Here is a 20,375-nt window from a genome sequence, read left to right on the forward strand (position 1 = left end):
CTGAAATTTGATATTCATTTGTCCAGCACTTTTTTGTAAGTGTTTGTTCAGTCATCTATGGCTTCACACTGAGACCTGACTGTAGCTGATGCCATTGGCCATCCTCTCCTGCCACCATGTGACAGTAATAGATAATACAGCAGGACAAAATATCAAAATATCACAAATGCATAAACCTTCCACAACCTTTCTTTTGAAAGCTAGTTTCACTGATCAACATTGAAATAGTTTGTACTATTTCTAAGATTTATTTTCTATAAAGATACTTTTATAGGGAAAACATTATCTGTGAACGTTATTTAGATATTTTTTTTGGGGGGGGGGGGGATTCTTTTATGTTTTATATTATGTTTAGGTTGTATTTTAGGTTTCATGATTCGCTTTTGATTCTGAGAATGAACTTAACCAAGGCCTACGTTCAGCTATTTCAATTTATGAAAATGAAAAAAAAAATACACAGAGAGGCAAGTCCACACATCCTTCACGATTGTTCTTTAGTGTTGCCATCATGATCAACCGGTTTCTGTCTCCATGTCTATACTTTGAGTCCCTCTGCCCCTCCCAACTGTTCCCAAGTGATGTCATCAAACATGGGTGTGGTCAGCGTACTGGGAAACAGCTGCTCCACGGCAACCACCATTGCCTGCCACTACACACGCCAGGAGTGCACCAGGAAGCTACCAGGTAAGAAAAACACACGCAGGTGTAAAGATGTTTACAAGACGATGGTTGGTTGGCACTAAATGCTGTCTCACTGATACTGATTGCCTTTATCTGAGATCAGGTAATAAGTTATCTTAATTGTTATATTTTCTGAAAACATCTAATTAGAAAGCTTTAATGGAAGAACAGTCATTGGCATTGACATCACAGTTAGAACCAATAGCATGATCAAGAATATTTTCATTCACTGTAGTCTGTAAGTAAGAGGATATACAAATGTTTATAAAGTACGTAAAGTTCTATATGTGTTACCTGACCTGTGAGAAGTGAAAGACTGAATTGTATTTCCTGAATGACACTTAGTAGAGGAAATCTTTGTGACAACATCTCTCAGTATGAAAGATCAATTGATTTCCTCTTGGTCATTTTTAAATCAGCCTTGTAATAAATACACTCTGCATAGTTTAGGTTTGCCCCCCAGTTGAAGTTCTAAGCATGATGTATCATCCCAGGGAAACAAAACCTGTCTGGCAGACACTGCAGGGTGGAGCAGCAGGTCCATAAGAAGTCTTGAATAACTTGTGGAATGTGTTGAAACACTACTAGACTTCTATTTCGGTCATCTTCACAATAGTTGAGAACAGACAACAAAAGACGTGGTTCCAAGGCAACCGAAGATTAAATGTACTCTAATGTTTTTCATCTGCTTTGCTTACCATGATAACCCACCTGTCTCACAGCTCTTAAAAGGATTATTTTTTTGCATGCTATTGATGCTATTGCAGGCTTGTTTTTTTGTGGGTCAAAACCAAGCCTGTTGTTTCATTAATGTCTTGTTTCAAAACCTACAGGATTATCCACAGGATTGCCTTCAGAGGACACAGCTTTCTGATTTTGCCATACTAAAGGAGAGCTCATCACTCAAAACAACCACGAGAGACTGGGACTATTGGCAGTGCTTACGTCATATTTGGTTACGAAATACACCAACACAACATGGGCGTTTGGTGACTGTATACTACTGTGTGGAAATCTTTAGCCTGTACCTTGGCTTGGCACATGCTCAGTCTTGATAACCAACCTACCATACAATTATTTTACCCATTGCCATTGTATGTGTTTTCTATGCATTATATTAGCAATTGCAAGGTAAAAATGGCATCTAAAAAAGTGTGACAATCAGCCCGTTCTGTCTATGAAACGTCTGTGAGCCACAGTCCAGAATCAGCGAGTGCACCCAACCGAATGTTTTCCTCGAAGAAGGAGAACCTGCCTTCTCCGAGTCTGGAGGATTCCTTTTTCCCCTTTTCCTCCTCATCTTCCGCCTCCACCAAACGGACAATGGGCCCTGGGGTGGTCCCAGAGGCACTTTCAGACCTGTCCCAGGATGATGGCTGCACCGCTCTGCAGGAGAGTGACCTGGTCCTGGCAGCTGAGCTCGGACAGGCACTGCTGGAGAGGAATGAGGAGCTGAACGCTCAGCTTGAGCAGAAGGAGAAGGAGGTGGAGGTACAGTACACCATCAGTGAGGCAGTAACTGTTTTTTTAATTTATTCTTTTTATCTGAGACTGAGAGCTTTTGGCTGTTTATATGTGGCATTAGCATGCTGCTGTTCCACAGAAATGCCCTTGCATGCTGTGTTTATTCAACCTTCTTTATATTTGATGGTAAAAGATTGATGAATGAGCACACATTCATATGAGTGTGTGTGTGTGTGTGTGTGTGTGTGGCTGTGCAGGCTGTGCAACAGGAGAAGCACACGCTACAACGCAAGCTGGATGTGTGCGAGATGGAGGCCGCACAGCGGGAGCACGAGCTGCAGGCCGACCTCGCGACCCAACGGAAGCAGCTGGAGCAGCAGCACGCCCAGGGCAAAGGCCGCCGCCGCGAGGAGAGCGAACAGCTCACACAGCTGTCCAATCACAACCAGAAACTAGTAGAGCAGTTGGCAGAGGTCAGACATCCCCAGGAGGCTCACATTTATTTTCTGTTTACAAAAATAAGGTGTAAAACATGTATGAACAGCCATCACAGGAAAACGTAAAAGAGTGTGGGGGCAGTAGGGTAACATTATCTGTTTAACTCATCCATACCCCACGTCTCACGAAAGAATGTGGAGAAACAGGTTAAAATTGCTGTGGCCTATTTCACAGTGAGACAAACAGGACTAAGCCACACACCCTCAGGAGAACCCCCTCTCTGTTGCAGGCCGTGTCACTGGAGCATGCCCTGCGCTCGGAGTTGCGCCTTCTGAGGGACGAGATGGAGGAAGACAGCTTCAGCCGCTCGATTAGATCCGCAAGGGTGGACAGTCTTCATGCAGAGGTGATGTTGCAATCTCAACAAGCACAATGTATATTCATTCACTCAGAACGTCAGCCTGATGTCACTGGAAACATGTTTAACATTCATTTCAGCTCTGGAATGTCTTTTCACCATTGTTAGCTTGTCTATTCTATATGTAAACTCACTGATGTGAAAAGGTTAATTAGACCAAGTACCCTTGGCCACATAATTACATGACTGGTTTGTAAAAGTCTGTTGTCTGCCATTTCTGGGTGATTTCTCAGTCTGTCTAATGAGTATTACCCTTGTGGTGTTCTATGTATATCATTCTATGTCAGTTTAAAGCATATGTGGGGATAGTGGGGAGAGCACACACAAAATACTACAAACTATACATCCACTGCCCAAACACTGATGCCATTTGCTTAATCAAACACTACATATGCAAGTCACCTCATAGTGTGACACACATCTGAAAATAAGAATACTTTCATTTCATCATACAGAACAGAGTGCTGCAGGAACGCTACACAAATCTAGACAAGCGGCTGAGTTCAACACAGGATGACAATGACAGGTTACGGTCGGAGAGAGACATGCTGAGAGAGAGGGTGATGGAACTACAGACCAGTCTGCGGGATAGGGAGTCAGAGGTAAGGAAAGCTTTGGATGTGAGATTACCAGGGTTGAAGGAATGAGGGGAAAGAAAACAAACAACACATAAATGGCCCCAGAAAAACATAAAGACTGATTGAGAGAAAGAGTGAGAAAGAGAAAGATGTTGATTTTTCCATGAGATGTTATGTGATAAAGGATAATTCACTGTAGAGTCACTGCCCTGAGGTGGCCTTATCATGGGTCATATAAGGTCATGGGTCATGGGTCATATTGTCATGGGCTATGTGGGCTATACAGCACACGAGCCTGAGCAGTGCACCTGTCCTTCTGGCTGTTTGTGGCAGCTGGAGCAGGAGCACAGCACGGTGTTCCAGCTGCACACCCTCAACCGCACCTTGCAGCACAGAGTGCAGGCCCTGGGGGAGGAGGTGAGCCTGGGAGAGACCACCAGCTTCCCATTGTCACTGCAGAGTGAGATCCAGCAGTCCCAGGTACTCTGGCTGCCCCAGCTGAAGCTTTCCCTGACTACAACACAAATTACATGCGGTCTTACTGGAGTAGGGTAGAGTAGAGTAGAGTATAGCTGGAGACACCAAAGAGGAAAACATGTTCAAGATGTGAGAGTTGTCATTTTTAGTGTAAGTCATATTGTTGGTGAAAACAACCTTCTGAGCTCAGCCACTGCCCATAACAGTATTAAATATTAATAAAAAGAGATTGTGCTCAGATTATGTTCGCATTTCAGTATAAATCATTACATTCATAAAGTGTTCTCCTGGCTAGGCAAAAGAAGCTCTCTTGGCTCACTCAGAAATCCTGCAAGTGACACATGCAGAACTCCAGAAACTGAAGCAAGAGGTATGCCTGGCAGGAGCTCACATGCATTTGTCTTTTACAACACATTAAAATGACACTAGCCTGACCACACACACATGGGACTAAATTTTATTTTCACAACAGTTGCAGACAAAAGAGGAGGAACTGCTGTTGTTGAGGAAAGAGCTAAAACCTTTTCGAAGCAGTCCTGGAAAATGCAGCTACAGGTAAAAAGCTTACCACTGGCATTTAAATTACTGGCTGGAGACAAATGATGGAGTCCTTAAATGCTGACGATAATCACAACTAAATTCACTAATAACAGCGTCATGAACACCTTTTGCTTTTAGTTCTTTGGAGGAAGAGTTGCTGAAAACACGACAAGACCGAGACTCTCTCAACCTGCAGCTGCTGAGTACTATCAAACACAAGGTGGCACTGTCCCAGGAGGTGGATGCCTGGCAGGTCTGCATGTTACTACGTTTATAGAAATACCAGAGGGCTTTGTGTTACAAAAAATACAAGAAATCTCTCTCTCTTACTCTCTCTCTCTGTCTCTCTCTATCCCTAGGAGGACATGCGACTAGTAATTTGTCAACAAGTCCAAATTCAAGAGGAGGAGAAACAAAAGAAAGTAACGCCCCTCCAAAGAGGTTCACGCACCAGCAAGTCCTTGCGTTTGCGGGGAGAAGATGGGAAACGAGACAAGAATTTTTTCTCCTCACTTTTTGGTGGGAAATAATTGCGACAATGATGGGATACATTTTCCCCTCTGTACATTTGTGCATAGCGGTTTAAATATAAATTGTAAATATAAAGAAAAACAATTAAATATTTCAGATTTGTACAAATGCTTTTTATGTCACTTCATTCAAATCTTAAATCACAATGATGCTGGCTCAAAAACTCCAACATTATAGCATCATATCCCAAAATACAAAAATCTAAACAATACATATATTTAGTAAATATTAATTTAATTTAACATAAAATACCAAGCAGATACACGATTTAAGAGGGAAAAAAAACATTGTAGGAAAACATTAGTCTTGTGGAATCCATAAGATATATAAAAACTAGCACCATTTAATATTTGATCTTCCGGAGCATCAAATGTGTATTTATAACACTAACTGAATATGCAATGCCAGAGGTGTCACATTTGAACAAGTAACTCACTGGCTAACTTCATCACGGTTGTACCAGGCGATCAGATGACGAGGCTCATAGTTAAATGAACGGTCCAAAGGCGTCTCTGTTGCGTCCTCTGTGGACTCTATGCTCTCTGAACTCCTGGTTGACTGGCTGTTTAAAGAGTTTAATGAGACATTGTCCTGCAACTGTACATCAACCATCAATCTCGCCATCTCTCTTGAGAGTCCATTTTCGAAACATTCATGCGTCTCGTATAGACAGGCAGCTGCATATAATGGTGTTTCCGTCACTGGAGTATCCTCATCACTGCTGTCCAGTTCCAGCCCGTAATCAGCAGAGTGATGAATGCCACCAGTACACACGTCATCATCTTCCTCAGGGGCCAGACAGATCGCCCCTTTACTGCAAACTAAGCTCATGTCCCTGACTGAAGTAAAACCTCTCCTGACTTCATAGTCCACTGATCTGTTGTTCTCTTCATATTTCAACACACAGACCATCATAGCGCTGGTCTTTTCAGAGACAATCTCCAGCACCTTTGGCTTCATAACTCTGATTATCTGTGGAACACAGTGCATGAAAATATTACATTTAATTATAAATGTGTGTATTTTCTTGGCAAATGTGCAATACGTAATTACATAGCTTTTCAGTATCAATGATAGAAAGTTTTTCTGAATGGATAAATAAAGAATCAGCATACCAGAGTTTCTGGAGTTCTGAGGTAGTTTGATCTGGGCCACAAGTAACACAACACAATGATTAGGATCAGTCCAACAGGAATAGCAAGAAGGAAAGACACACCCGTTGCCACGATCACCCAGGGCCACCCATCTGCTATACAGCAACAGATATACAAATAACACGATCACGTCACGATCACGATCACGTCACAATCTGCCAGAAATACACTCTGCGGTGCACAATGCTTTTGTTCTTGAATAGGAAATAATTTTGATGTGAGTCACAACGTTACCTTTCCCGTGGAGGACAACGCATTCCACTGCAAACTGTTTTTTCAGGTAGTTAACAACCGAAACGTTTACACAGTAGCGATCTACAGGAAGCTTGTGAAAGAAGTGAAATCCATCAGCTGATATTTTCTGTGCCACCTGTTCCAAAACAAAAAGTGTATCGTGTGTTCTTCTGGAGTAAAGTGTTGATTTTTAACCCTAAGATCATGCTTTTCCAGTGCAGATTCCACAGCAACAGATAAGGTTAAATAAGATGTCTAAGCACTATAAGTAAATTCGGGGTCTTACATACCTTATCTTCCTGACCAGAGAAGTTCCGAAGGAGGTCTATAGCGAACACCAGTCCCTCCACCTTTTTTTTGCTAGGGTGATGAATGTCAACGAAGATGGATTGCCCTTGAACACCCACTTTCAACAAAGGAGGGGTAAACAGAGCTGACGTGCAAAGAACCATGTGTTAAAAAAAAAATACTTTCAATATTGCGTTATACATTTTGTAAAGTGTATGTTTATATATACAACAAAAGTGGGTTTTGTTAAATGTTAAATACATACAAAGAGTATATATCTATAGACATAACAAATCATCAAGAGATTTATCAGTAAAGGTTTACATGCATACATTCAATGAAATGTTGGCAAATGAGAATGACAGTGTTGTATGCATGGTCTTGATGAGTTTAAACTACTCAAAGCTGGAAGGGAAACTAACATGCTGCATGTGCACAGCATTACATTAACCTACACAAACTATATGGCTGAAAAGAGGAGGCATTTGTCCAATCGGAGCTTTCATCTTTCCATATTGCCTTCACCCTGACAAAGTATTCCTTCAGCAGGTCATCAAAGGATCCAAAGTCATCCAAATGACATGTCAAGACGGATGTGCATTTTTCTATTTTGGTCCAGCTCCCTCTTAAAAGACATAGTTTACAGGAAACACAAGCATGTTAGTGCAAAACACTACAATTTGCAAAGCAACATCATAGGATGAATACTGTAATGTCTTTGGTTCAAAACTAACTCATTCAATGGAATTATGATATATTAAATACAAACCCAGACTCCTGCTGTTCCAGCACATACGTGCTGTTGCTTGGATTTCCTAGACCAGACTCCCAGAGTACCGTGGCATTAAAGTCCAGTATTTCCACTCTCAGGTTTTGTGGTTTAGAGAGAGCACCTGCAAGGCATGATGTTTTAACCCATTCAAGTGTGCAGCCCTGTGCTTTACAGCTTAATGAGCGTGGCTCACACACACGTACGTTTATGAACTACATCACCAAAAGATCATCACCAATATTAGGCAGAAAATGAACTTCCTTGATGAAACTATCCATAAATTTCAATCAATTTCAGAGCATCTTCAGATTTAGAATTTCAGTACAAAGCATGCAAGACTACGTATTTATGGCTTTAAATGACTTGCAAGTGAGACACCCCTCCATTCTAAACTGCATGATGATTGACAGGTCAGCCAATACAGGGCAAAGTAAGTAACATGGATGCATGTACTCTGACTGCCATACAAACAGACATACTGCTAACTGCTACGGCTACAAACATACTGACACAGTATATGTAACATGGCTTCATTAAGTTTCAGTGATTACCTGCTGTGGGGAAACAACACCTCAAGAACCACAGAAAACCAGAGAGTGCCGTGAGCCCAGAGAGACCACTGAGTGGGACCATCTTGATAGGCTCTAGGCATGGTGGGTGTTAAGTCTCCATTTGACTCCAATATGTGACCTGTCCCATTAACATGGAATGTTAGATGTTGGTGAGTTCCTTCCCAATAATATCCTAAATGAATGCACACTACGAGTATGATACTTCTTAGTTGAACATGACATGGCATAGTAACCATCTTCAAGAAACAAGTTTTTATGAGAGGTGATAAATATTCTTACACACATGTGCAAGACACTCCAATGTGTAATAATCAGCAAATCTAACAATGATATCAGTCATCAAGTGGGACCAATATCCTGAAGAAAAAGGTGTGGAGAGCCATTTTAACTGTACATTATAATTCACACACCAATAACATTACTTACTAAACGGCAAAAAGTTACATTGATTTGCCGCTGTGCGGCGGGGTCCTGTTCGTCAGGATTTATTTCCCTATACAGACCGGCAGACTATACATTATCCCTTGCATATCAACCAAGCTGCAAAAGAGTATTTTTTAACTAACTGAATATAGAAATAGCCTTACCACATGTCTTCTTTTAGTCCAAAAGTTAACTGATAAGACAAATAATCTTAAATTATGCTACTGTAGTCAACTACAGCAACAACCCAACCGGCAAGAAGAATGATGTGCTGTCACACAGCTGTAAAAAACATCTCAAGCTAATTTGCTCTTGAGATTCCGATAGTGGTAGGTACAGTACAATCCACACACACACACAGACACACAATTAGCTGTCCGTCCTGCAAGATCTGTTAAACATACTTACTGAATATGCTGTCAAATGTGCTGTGACGGTCAATATAATAAAGGACTTTGAAACAAGTTGCAGTATAGACTTGCTGTCTATGTCCTGACTTGAAAGCATACCCAGCCCGCCCCTTTGCAACACAAACAGGAAGAACTGGTTATTCCTGCAACGTATCAGCCACCTGGTACATGATACATAACATATCAGAGGGCGTGGGGAGAGAACTGTCAATTATTATGACAGTCTTCAACAGAAAATAACGATTTCTATTCATTAAGAATATTCTAGGCTTAATCAATCTATCACATCAAAGCAATAAATCTGCCTATGTATCGTGTACCTGCTATATACTGTAAGATCTCATAATAGGACAGAGTGAAGTCATATGATTGAATAAGTTATATTGTTTATTTAAAATAAATTAGTTCAACATATCTTTTATGTCAGATTCAAGTAATCCAAATATAGCCAAATGTATTAGTAATTATGCTAATACATTACTTACACTGTAAAAACAAATAAATAAATCAATTTAAAAAGCATGTACATGTTACACAATAATTAGTGCATGTTCCATTTAGTATGCATATATCTCAAAATATTTCTATTTCTGTGGCAACAAGGATATACATTTAGGCTTTGTTCAGAGACATACTGTTTCCTGTGAAAATGGGCCCTAAACATAGCGATATAGCTTTCAACTTCAAAAACAAACATTACCAACTCACGTAGTGCAACATTATGTTTAAATTCCAAATGAGAATCCCACTCACCATACATAGCTTACTCCATAAAGAACAATAAAGTTGCTTCAGACTGACTGACAGACCGATCAAATATGTATTATACTTTGTCATACATATGGGATGTGCACTCTTAGTATGGCTTAGTATTGTGTTCCTTTATAATTATTTCTATATTTCTAAACTGTACAACATTTTGCTTACACATACCATCTTAAAAAAATGCAAATTATCTTTAAGGAGAGAACCTTGAATCATTTTGTATTGAAGTATTCAGTAATGTCAGGAATATTTATGTATGTACTCTCGGAAGGGGATTGAGAAACCACAGAATCTTTCTGTAGCTCTTAACCAAGTGTACTTAAAAAGGGGGAAAACATACTCTGACGCTCAGAACTGTCTGTGTGACAACACCAATGCGTGGTAATTCTTTATGAGTGTGTGTCTATTAGTGACCACAGCACAGCAAACCTCTCTGCAGACACAGCACCCTGAGTTTGACCAACAGTCCACGTTCTGGACACCCATATGCTTTGGGGTACATATGCATATAGCCAATATGGCTCCAGTAGTCCAGATAGTTTCCCAGTGTTGAATGCTCTGAATTGCAGCCCTGGCCAAATGCCTTCAGGTATCCAGGCATCCGGTAGAGTTGTTTGTATACAAGAGGTTCATTGGTCAAATCTGCCAATTCAGTGTGCAATGGAGCTGAAGAGTTGTCAAGCCTGAGGGTCCATGTTTAGCCAACATTTACACCAAGGCCGACCTGAAGCTTATCGCCGCGATGGTTGAAAAAGGCCCCCATGATTAGAGTGGCAGGCAGAGGGTACAAGCGCTTCTCTAGAACTCCACCCATGATACACCGGCTGTCTACCATACCTAAAAGACATATTTGGGATTATATATATTATGCATATATGTACAAGGGTTTATATGAACATCATCCAAATCATTTTACACTTTGCATGTACTCTATGTATAAAGACTTCCATTAGACACTGTACTTTTATAATTTTTAGGGATCAAAGTATACCACATCCTGCCAGTAACCACACTGGCAAATATGTTAGGGATGACTCAAATAGCAAAATTAACATAGACTGAAACAAGCATGGATCATCTCATCTAGGAGAAGAACAATAGGAATGTGTAATTCAATAGCATACCTCTGAAGATCATATTAGCTTCTGGAAGTTCCATTTGGTAGCCAAATGAGAAAGTTGTTTCCTGTGTCCTGGTGCTAGCCTCGAACTCCACTCCAACTTGAATCTGGAATAGCCATTGAGGACACGCTGTGGTTTTCCACTGCATTGCATAACACTAAACAATAACGAAAGGCTTTCATTGTACCTGTTTATTTGCTCTGTGGTAGTAGCTTGCATGTGCGCCCCCCTTCCCAGCATTCAGTGTGGCCACCCAGTTGGGTCCTGGAAAAATGGCATAGATATTACTACAAGGCCTGACACCACAAAATACCTCCTGTATGCATCAAAATAACATTGTCTTCATATTTCTTTCCACTATCACCTGAATACTGCCCAGCTAGTGTGAGGATGCCACCTTCTTCGGCCCTTCCACGGTGGTATACCAGTTCACCCCCCAGAACGAGCTGAGAAGAGACACTCTGGAGGAAGTGTGCCACCATGATGACTGTTCTCCATGAAACACATAAATACTGTAATCACACGGGGCACTGGCCTGACCCTTTCCAAATTGAATACAATGTTCTGATACTACAGAGTGTAAGTGCAAGGGTTAAGCACAAACTGAAAATGAGAATGCATAGAAAACAACATTGCAAATGTCAAAGCCATTTCTGTATGATAAATATGTCACTGGATGATAATCAGGACACACAGGGAAAACTTGTTGGGCAACATGTTGTGGATTAGTCCTCATACAGAAGGAGCCACATCCACAATGTCTTCATTCCTCAAGGGTTACACATTTCATAACCTTTGGTACCTCACCTGACTCTCTTAGAATATCTGGGTTAGCCATGGTGACAGCAGCTGTAAAGTCACTTCCCCTGTATTCAGTCTCAAACTGCCATGTAACAAACTGGGACTGTTGGGTCTAACAACATAAAAGTCACCATGAGCATAATGATTTAAATAAAAAATAAAAATGTAAAAGATTTTCATGAAATTGTTGAGTTTAGTAAATTCAGTAGGTAGATTTTCAAACCTGAAACACAGCTTTGGCCCTTATTCGGTCACTCAGATGAAGTAGCGAATGAGCATTTAAGCTATTTGATGAATCCATTTCACCAATCAGCATAGGGCTGTCCTGAGGGGAAATATTTTGAAAGCATGTCAAGACAGCATCGTTCAGGAAAATAAGAAGAAGAAAAATAAAACTGTTCTATTAAGACATCTCTTACCTTTTCTTTACTGTCACCGTCTGTCTGTAGATATTCTACGTGAAAGCGATAACATGATGGCGCAATAGCACTAAGGTGGAATGTATGATTAACCTACATTTTGGAGAAGAAAATGATCTTGTTGAATTAATGCTAACATGTGAAGAGCACAGATTTGACCAACACATTTAGTTGATTATGTGACTTAATTCATACTTTAGATATGAAGATGTAAACACAGACAATATGTTGGTACGATCTGTGAATGCGAATACCTTGAGAATCAACACACTCAAATACACTGGAACATCAAAACATACCTTAAAAAAGCTGCTTAGAGTCTTGTTAACAATCATTTTAACACCTTCAATTTGCTGTGGAAATACATCTAGATGTAAAAAAGAAAAAAGTAAGAAAAAGCAATCAGTCAAAACTCTCGATTTGAATCAATATGAGTCAATCTGAGTGAAACAGCAGCAAGCAAATGGCAAATCCCTGTACATAACTGAACTTTACCTTTACAGCTGCGATGCAAGCCATCAAAGCTTCCTGGGTTGGGAAGCCGTCCATCTCTTCTGTCCCAGCGGGCGAGGGGTCTGTCCAGGGGAAATGGGGAGTTCTGACGCCCTGGGCGAGATGACAAGGCCAGAACACTGCCCATGGGAACCAGCAAACTAAATATATGAGCCACACACCGTCAGCCCGTCTCTGTAAGAGAAACACACCAGTAGTCGTCTGACTCCCATGTTTTGATGCAGGTCAGTCTCAATCACTTCTCAAACACAATCACAATGTTGTGATGATCTGGTTCTTTAATTTAAGATATTAACCTTTATGTCCCCAAAACATTTGTTAATCATGTACTGTAGGAAGTAAGTCTCTGCCTTGGGTTTTAATTTTAACTTACATTGTAAACAACAATAAACAGTCCTATAGCCAGAGCCATACACGAACTCAATCAACCGTTTTATTTCAAAACAGGATGCACAAAATGCAGAAACGCTAATACAAGTGCAGAGACTACTCAGAGGTCGATGGGCTACTGAGATGTGAAAATATAAACGCATATTGTCAACATATGTACTTACTGTCTTTCCGGTTTACATAAATTGCATAACGCTCTGATGAATCCGTTAAACTAATGTAAATTAATGGAATGGATGAAACATGTAACCCTGCAGACGCTATGACATTAGAAGGATGCTGGAAATAACAGTAATGATAGCGGTGCAACCAGATGTGGGATCCGTGTTATCTTCGCAAGGCGTCAGAGGAAATACTTCCCTCAGGAAACATTGACAAATGTGCTTACAGTACCACTTAGTTTATTACCTGCAGACTGTGCTCGCCGTGCGTTTTAGTCGCTTTACACATTCTTAAATATCGCAGTTTGGGGTCTAGTCAATAAAGTCTGCTCAAAAACGAATTTCAGTACACTGTGCTTCAGTATTTACATCAGATTAACCACGCTGAATGCTGACGTCACATTACCAAGTTCCCCATCTCCTGCAGCACCACCATGGCAGATGAGGCAACTCGGAAAGCTGTGTCAGAGATACCTCTCCTAAAAACTAACTCTGGTCCCAGAGACAAAGAGTTGTGGGTTCAGAGACTGCGAGAGGAGTACCTGGCCTTGATTAAGGTAAGGTTAGGTAGGATCAATCTCAATTCGTACAGGCCAGCCTTTTAGCGTATTTTCTGTATATGGTTGCTAGCTAGCTAGTTTGGCTTGTCAGCTGGGCAACAAATTCAGCCACCTAGCAGTATCCCATTACGTCTTACTGACTTTGCCTTGGTCCAATATAATTCATTGTGTAACTCGATGTGATTTATTTAACGTCACACGGTATTTAGTGATCTAGTAAGACAACCCAATGATTAGCTTAGCTTATAAATCTAGGTAGCAAATTTGAACTCTGATCAGATGACAGGTAGCAGTTGTATAGAATACTACAGTTTGAGATTGTTCTGAAAAACTGCAATCTCAACATAGAATATTACTGCCTGATTAACTCACACAGAGGAACCTTTCCATACCCCGCAGTATGTAGAAAATAACAAGGCAGCTGACAATGACTGGTTTCGTCTGGAGTCCAATAAAGAAGGCACAAGGTATGTATCGTTGAGTTCGTGTCTGTCTCAAAACTGTTATTCAAATCGGGTTCTGGAAACTGGAGAATTTACCTTAAACCTAACCCTTTCTTTGTGTATTTTAGATGGTTTGGGAAATGCTGGTTCATCCATGATCTGCTAAAGTATGAATTTGAGGTGGAATTCGATGTAAGTTAAAATAAAATAAAACTTTTAAACATAAGAGTATCATTCACATGTTTAGGATGATTTCAAAAGATTTGCTTACACCCAGATTCCTGTCACATATCCTGCTACTGCCCCTGAGGTGGCGATACCTGAATTGGATGGGAAGACGGCCAAAATGTACAGGTCAGTGAGTACAACCTACGGTCACATTTGACTTGGTTTACAGGAATAGAAGGATTCTCAGTAATCTTTAGGGAACTGATCTGTGCCCCTGCTATAGCAAAAAACAAAGCCATCAAAGAACTTTGAAATAATTCAGCACAGTATAATTCAGTACAGTTTAGCCTCCTGTAACTCTCAGGTATTTTTACTGCACACATGTCCTTTTGTCGTTAGGATTGCATTTTAAAAGGAATACTGTGTCTGGGGTGCATATGGATGAAATGATAAAAATAATTTAGCTACAGTGTTGTAAATTGCATCTCTGTCATTCATAACTCTTTCGGTCTCTCCTAAAGGGGTGGCAAGATCTGCCTGACAGACCACTTCAAGCCACTGTGGGCAAGAAATGTTCCTAAATTTGGATTAGCTCACCTGATGGCTCTTGGGGTTTGTCTATTATGCATCTGTACTGTTATTAGTTCACAGCAATTGTGTTTAATCATGCCAGACTGCATTGTAGGCTACTGTGTTTTTGTTTGTACTTCATCACAATATTTCACAACTTTAAAATATATAATATTTAGAAATAACTTTTGTTTTTCTTCATTATTTTTAGCTTGGTCCTTGGCTGGCTGTTGAGATACCAGACCTTATTTCTAAAGGCATCATCGAACACAAAGAGCAGCAGAATAGTTGAAAAGACCTCTGTGTGACTCATTTCTGAAGATGGAATACCAAACTAGACATGTTGTGTTTGTTTGTAAGCCCTTCCTAATTGAGTGGCAGTATTGACCATTTCTCAGCATGTGTTTTTTTTATTATGTACCTGAAATTCCCTTTGTTCTTCTGTCACTAACAGAAATCGTTAACAGGCTAGGCTAATAAATACGATTTTTGGTGAGTTAATGTATTACTTACATGGTGTATGCTGTATATGTAATGGGCAGTGTTTAAAATTTAGCGCTGCCAGCCAGCTGTTGCATCTAATTTTTTGGGGATGCATTTAGCAATTATATAAGACTGAGATACAGTCAGTCACACCCACAAAATCCTGGAATTTGAAATTAGATGTTGAAATATTTACCAGCCACTGTCAAGGCACAAATGTCTATTGTCTAACAGTCATAATGGTTACGTGTGTAAAGATAGATGGTTTTACAGGGGACCAGCTTAATTTAGGCTACAGGCACTTGTAAATCTTAAGAAAAAAATGTCTCTCTCGGAAATGACCATATGTTCACATGATTATTCACGCAACTTTTTTTTTAGCATTTCAATTTGGGTCATTTAACTGTAAAAATGTAAAATATGGTGTCAGAATAGTTTTCCCAATGGTCATACCTGACTTAATAAATTACCTATATTGTAATGAAAATAAGTGTTATTGTGTACCCTTACTACTAAATTACTCTCATGCATCAGAAATGTTCGCATTGCCAACTTGATATTTCATACATTTCAATGTATTAGGAGCTGTATTAGATCTATTAGAAATACACATTATGAATTTTGTATGGATAAGATATTGTACCAACTTGTCAGCTAATGCACTTTTAAAATATGTTATACGCATAAAGACTTCATAGATGGCAACTTGTTCTAGTCTTGTAAATAATTACAGTGTAAATCTAAAGAATCTAATGTAGATTGACAACTTTGATTTTAAGCTTCAAGCTTTAAGCTCCTTGGTCACATCTTCAGTTGAAATGCAATTTCGTGGTTTTTAGGTTGTTGGAAAGAAGTTACAATATTTGGCTGCATAGAAGGCTGGGGAGAGTCTTAAGATTATTTTATATTTTCCACCAGAAACGGCACTGCAAGCTGCATGTGTGATCTCACTAACTTTGCCTTTCTTGAGTTTAGCTGAGTTTTTTTGGCAGGTCTAAATTATCCCGGACAAAACAGCTGCATTGCAGCACGAAAATCCATCAACCTTATTTTGACTTTTTACTACTTTTGTAGTAGCCTCATGATTTCACAACCATTCAGGATCAATGCAGACACAAACCAACACTAGCATTGTAACACTAGCAGGAGAACAATAGTCTCGGTCAGCAGAGGGAACAGTGTATTCCAGCCAGAGAACAGAGTGTATAGTAAATTATTACATATGTATGACATGAAGCCTGGAAAAGAACCCCTTAAATACTTAAATACTCTCCCCACTCCGCTACGCAGCCAAATACCAAACAACTATCCGCTACTGGTAATTTCAAAAAGAGACAAATGTAGGTTTAGCCATCACATTGTTGTGCAATAATATTCTCCATTCTATGCGCTAATTCCACAAAGACATAAGGTGAGGTGAATGGGGAAATATGACAAGGAAAACATATTTGAATGATTTTTTCAGAGATATGGTTGATATGGTATATTACACAAGAAATGTCAAAAAAGAGCAAAATACAGAGCCCCATTCCATAGACAGGAAAAGAAAAAATAAGGAAACCATTTTTATAAACAACATACAAAAAATGTTTCTTCCTTTACACAGAATGTTGACTGTCGCATAAAACCTTAAGCAAAAATGACAATTTTCACATTATGGCCTGACACGGCAGGTATGTTTGGCCATGAAGGTACAAATATTCTCTCCACATCCCCAACATGGCTGCGCAACATGGGTGGGATCATTTGTCCTCTTGCATAAATTACAGGCTCCTTGGACGGAGGGCTTCGTAGACTGACTCTTTCTCTGAGATATCAGCTGCCGAAGCTCAGCCACAAGAGTGGTGTTGGGTGCAAGAGCAATATCCGCCACCTCAACCCGCTTTGGGTCCCAAATGCAATCTTCCTCAAGGCCGCTTGGTACAGCTCTCATTCCACAATTGGGGGGCACCCATGCAGTGTCATAGCCCTGCGTGTGCCAGGTCTTTTGCATGGGGTGATTGTCGGTGTCGATGCGTTTCACCTTCCCAATATCAACTTGCAATTTCAACACCACCTTGTCAGTGACAGGGGACTTTAAAGGGTAGCGCTCTGCTTTTTTCTGATCGCGGCTCACATAAACACCAGGGCCCAACATTCCGTCTGGAGACTGCTTGAAGCCATTATTAATAATGGTACGGGCAGTTTGTACAGTGGTGCCATGGTACATGGTGTAGAGTCTGCCAGATTTAGCTTCTTGCTCAGCCTTTAGATGGTGGTCCCCATCATAATCCACTTCCCAACCATAGAAAGTGACAGTGGACATTATTTCACTTCACTGATTAAACACTAAATATGGAGAGAAAGAAAATAGCATAGTTTAAACTAAATGGTACATTCGTAGGGTTATATGTGTTTTTCAAATGCAATTTAAGAAATACTTATCCAACGTGTAGGCTCTTGACAACGTGTGCATGAGAGAGACATATTTCAAAGATAATGAACATGTGCTTTCAGTGTACAAAAATAATCACAAACACTATAAAGTACATCTTTCAGCGCACTTCCAAATTTCTACTTTCTTCGCGCTCCATCGATCTAACTTTGAAGGCCCATATGAAAATATGTAGCTAAGCTAATTTGCATTGTATAGTTGAGCTCGGGAAATTCCACATTTTTGTTTTGCTCAACCAATCGATTCGATTCGATCACACAATTTTCCAGACTTTTCATTACCTCAAAAGGCATACCACGTATGCGGCAATGTGATTTTTGGGTTAATAAGGGTAAGTTACGATTCAAATATGTCGTAGACTTTTATAAATCAAAATTACACTTACGCGAATGATGTGAGGAGTTGGTGCTTCTGCGTTCAGGTTTCGCTTTCACTATAGACAGCTGACTGGAGGGAAGGAGTAGACATCGTCATGTTCCAGGTTACACCCCAAAGTAAATCAAAATCAAAAGCAAAAACGAATGAAAATGAATTGTAAGTAGGCCAACATATGCTATAGCCACCACGCTCCAGACTCGCAATGAGGACGACTCGCCTACCTGAATGTTGTGTCTGGTCAATTTATGTCCCCATTGTCATCAATGACGATATGTAAAATTCCCCCTAGCTAGTTAAGTATGATCATGTTCATTAGGGCAATTCGTTGTATAATGGGACATGACACATTTTTTTTAAATGAGTGGGGTCGCCTGTTTCTGGAATTCAAACAAGCCTGAATATAAGAAAAAAAACGTATGCATGCATACTCAGACATAACAATATAAAGCAGCCCATATTTGAGTTATTTCTTAGAGTTATAGCAGACATGTGTAATGATTTAAAGCTTAGCACAAGTTGCCTAAACCCAATGCTGTTTTAACCCGGCCACTGGGTAACTTTTGGATAAAACCAATGCCGGGTTAACCGAATCAAGCCAGATGGGTTACTATTTCACCCAGCAAACTTCAACCCATATGCTGGTACATATAAAAAACGAATACTTTGTCTGCACAAACTGTACATTTTTACTAACTTGAAAGTTACATCTTCTCCAATCTTCAATTTATATTCTAATGTAGCCTAATATCGATCATCTAGGTTGATAGTAGCCAGGTACAGGTAGCCTATACAGTCAAATTAAACAAATTAGAAAGACTTAAAACAATTGACATCTCAGTTCAGTTCCCTTGACCTGCACAGCATCTACTGGAAGGTGGAGCTGACGCCAGAAGCATCCCCGATACCGCCTTGTCCATTAACCAAGGGCTCTGTCAGTTCAAAGCGTTTGGCCTCTGTAATGGGCCAGCCACCTTCAAGCGCCGTAAGCGGAGCGTCCTGGCTGATGTTCCCTGGGGCCATGCAGCATACTTCAAAAGCAGACGGATCAATTTACGTGAAGTTTTCTGAGCCAGCCGCCAAGCTGGCCTGCTTCTGTTCCCAGCGCCAGACAACTGCCCCAACACTTAGCCTAATAGACTTTGTGTTAAATGCCTGGGTAGTTAGGGACATGAGACCAGCCAGGTGGGGGCTATATATAGCGGCTAAAGGGGGGTTGTGCGCTTCTGTAAATATGTGTTATAGTTCAGTTCCATAATGCTGTGCTAATGTTTATGCCGATGATACAATTTTGTATGCCTCAGCGCCCTCTATAGATCAAGTAGTTTCAAACATTCAACATGCTTTTGATTGTGTACAGCAGGGGTTTTCAACCAGGGGTCCGTGGCCCCCTGGTGGTCCGCGACGGCATTGCAGGGGGTCCGCAACATGAGCCTTGATCAGTTCACCATTGACTTTTTTTTATTTTTATAAATATACCTGGGCCCGTCGACATATTCATGTCTGAATAGCCAAGTCGCATTGCCCAAAATACTGATGTAGACCCATATTCAGCGAAGAAAATACACGTAGTATTATAGGCAGAATATGTGTGCGGGGGGGAGGGGGCGTGACGGCGGCGGTTACAAACATGAAAAATAAGGGTACGGGACTGTAAACTGTTTTGGGAATCACTGGCACATCAGTGGGCCGCGGATTACTTTCTGGTCAGAATGGTGGTCCCTGGGACAGAACCAGTTGAAAACCCCTGGTGTACAGGAATCCCTAAAGTCCCTCAAATTGATGCTGAATGAGTCTAAGACTAAATTCATGATTTTCTCCAATGGTAGAAATAATGTCCCCTCCACCCATAGGATCTGCACCTGTTCTGGGACTAATATTGAGCAAGCTCCTTGCTATAAATACATAGGTATCTGGCTAGATGATAGGCTGTCATTTAAATCACATGTTCTTGACCTAGCTAAGAAGGTTACAATTAAACTGGCCTCTCTTTATAGAATTAGATCCTGTTTTACTTTTGAAAACCGAATGGAAATAGTGCAATCAATAATTTAGTCAGTTCTTGACTATGGTGACATGTATGCTGCACCCTCTACCTTAAAACTCCTGGACTCTGTATACCATAGTGCTATTCACTTTGCTATTCGCTTTGAGACGCTTTCAGGACCCACCATTGTAATTTATATAAGAAG

General features: G+C 40.4%; 4 protein-coding genes across 4 annotated transcripts; 2 read left to right on the forward strand and 2 right to left on the reverse strand.

Annotated features, from left to right (window-relative positions):
• The first annotated feature begins 323 nt into the window (after positions 1–323).
• On the forward strand, positions 324–5,231 carry bicdl2 (BICD family like cargo adaptor 2). The gene is made up of 10 exons (XM_031571494.2): positions 324–684; positions 1,515–2,172; positions 2,403–2,618; positions 2,873–2,989; positions 3,457–3,603; positions 3,913–4,059; positions 4,352–4,426; positions 4,529–4,611; positions 4,735–4,849; positions 4,956–5,231. Exons 2-10 carry the CDS (start codon positions 1,909–1,911, stop codon positions 5,124–5,126), a joined length of 1,335 nt encoding a protein of 444 aa, XP_031427354.1. The 5' UTR covers positions 324–684; positions 1,515–1,908; the 3' UTR covers positions 5,127–5,231.
• A 4,115-nt stretch (positions 5,232–9,346) lies between these two features.
• Positions 9,347–13,318, reverse strand: si:dkey-71l1.1 (uncharacterized protein LOC569883 homolog). Its single transcript, XM_031571496.1, has 10 exons — positions 13,154–13,318; positions 12,582–12,773; positions 12,386–12,453; positions 12,087–12,179; positions 11,891–11,992; positions 11,674–11,779; positions 11,231–11,353; positions 11,054–11,130; positions 10,870–10,972; positions 9,347–10,582 (listed from the first exon to the last, which is right to left on the reverse strand). Exons 2-10 carry the CDS (start codon positions 12,724–12,726, stop codon positions 10,443–10,445), a joined length of 957 nt encoding a protein of 318 aa, XP_031427356.1. The 5' UTR covers positions 12,727–12,773; positions 13,154–13,318; the 3' UTR covers positions 9,347–10,442.
• A 97-nt stretch (positions 13,319–13,415) lies between these two features.
• ufc1 (ubiquitin-fold modifier conjugating enzyme 1) lies at positions 13,416–15,861 on the forward strand. Its single transcript, XM_012821984.3, has 6 exons — positions 13,416–13,707; positions 14,110–14,177; positions 14,282–14,345; positions 14,431–14,507; positions 14,843–14,933; positions 15,103–15,861. The coding sequence occupies exons 1-6, from the start codon at positions 13,585–13,587 to the stop codon at positions 15,181–15,183; spliced, it is 504 nt and encodes a 167-aa protein (XP_012677438.1). The 5' UTR covers positions 13,416–13,584; the 3' UTR covers positions 15,184–15,861.
• A 956-nt stretch (positions 15,862–16,817) lies between these two features.
• Positions 16,818–18,494, reverse strand: LOC105895295 (grass carp reovirus (GCRV)-induced gene 2p). Its single transcript, XM_012821916.3, has 3 exons — positions 18,408–18,494; positions 18,194–18,255; positions 16,818–17,702 (listed from the first exon to the last, which is right to left on the reverse strand). Exon 3 carries the CDS (start codon positions 17,677–17,679, stop codon positions 17,029–17,031), a length of 651 nt encoding a protein of 216 aa, XP_012677370.1. The 5' UTR covers positions 17,680–17,702; positions 18,194–18,255; positions 18,408–18,494; the 3' UTR covers positions 16,818–17,028.
• Positions 18,495–20,375: the final 1,881 nt, after the last annotated feature.

Source organism: Clupea harengus, chromosome 8 (assembly GCF_900700415.2).
Source record: "Clupea harengus chromosome 8, Ch_v2.0.2, whole genome shotgun sequence".
In the NCBI taxonomy this organism is placed as follows: Eukaryota; Metazoa; Chordata; class Actinopteri; order Clupeiformes; family Clupeidae; genus Clupea; species Clupea harengus.

Excerpts from the sequence above, each read along its gene's own strand:
- bicdl2 (XM_031571494.2), top strand. The coding sequence starts at position 1,909 with ATGTTTTCCTCGAAGAAGGAGAACCTGCCTTCTCCGAGTCTGGAGGAT. Across the intron at positions 2,173-2,402 it reads AGAAGGAGAAGGAGGTGGAG|GCTGTGCAACAGGAGAAGCA; the intron begins GTACAGTACACC and ends GTGGCTGTGCAG. Across the intron at positions 2,619-2,872 it reads TAGTAGAGCAGTTGGCAGAG|GCCGTGTCACTGGAGCATGC; the intron begins GTCAGACATCCC and ends TCTCTGTTGCAG.
- si:dkey-71l1.1 (XM_031571496.1), bottom strand. The coding sequence starts at position 12,726 with ATGGGCAGTGTTCTGGCCTTGTCATCTCGCCCAGGGCGTCAGAACTCC. Across the intron at positions 10,973-11,053 it reads ACCACAGAGCAAATAAACAG|ATTCAAGTTGGAGTGGAGTT; the intron begins GTACAATGAAAG and ends TGGCTATTCCAG. Across the intron at positions 10,583-10,869 it reads AGCTAATATGATCTTCAGAG|GTATGGTAGACAGCCGGTGT; the intron begins GTATGCTATTGA and ends TATGTCTTTTAG.
- ufc1 (XM_012821984.3), top strand. The coding sequence starts at position 13,585 with ATGGCAGATGAGGCAACTCGGAAAGCTGTGTCAGAGATACCTCTCCTA. Across the intron at positions 13,708-14,109 it reads AGTACCTGGCCTTGATTAAG|TATGTAGAAAATAACAAGGC; the intron begins GTAAGGTTAGGT and ends CATACCCCGCAG. Across the intron at positions 14,346-14,430 it reads AATTTGAGGTGGAATTCGAT|ATTCCTGTCACATATCCTGC; the intron begins GTAAGTTAAAAT and ends GCTTACACCCAG.
- LOC105895295 (XM_012821916.3), bottom strand. The coding sequence starts at position 17,679 with ATGTCCACTGTCACTTTCTATGGTTGGGAAGTGGATTATGATGGGGAC.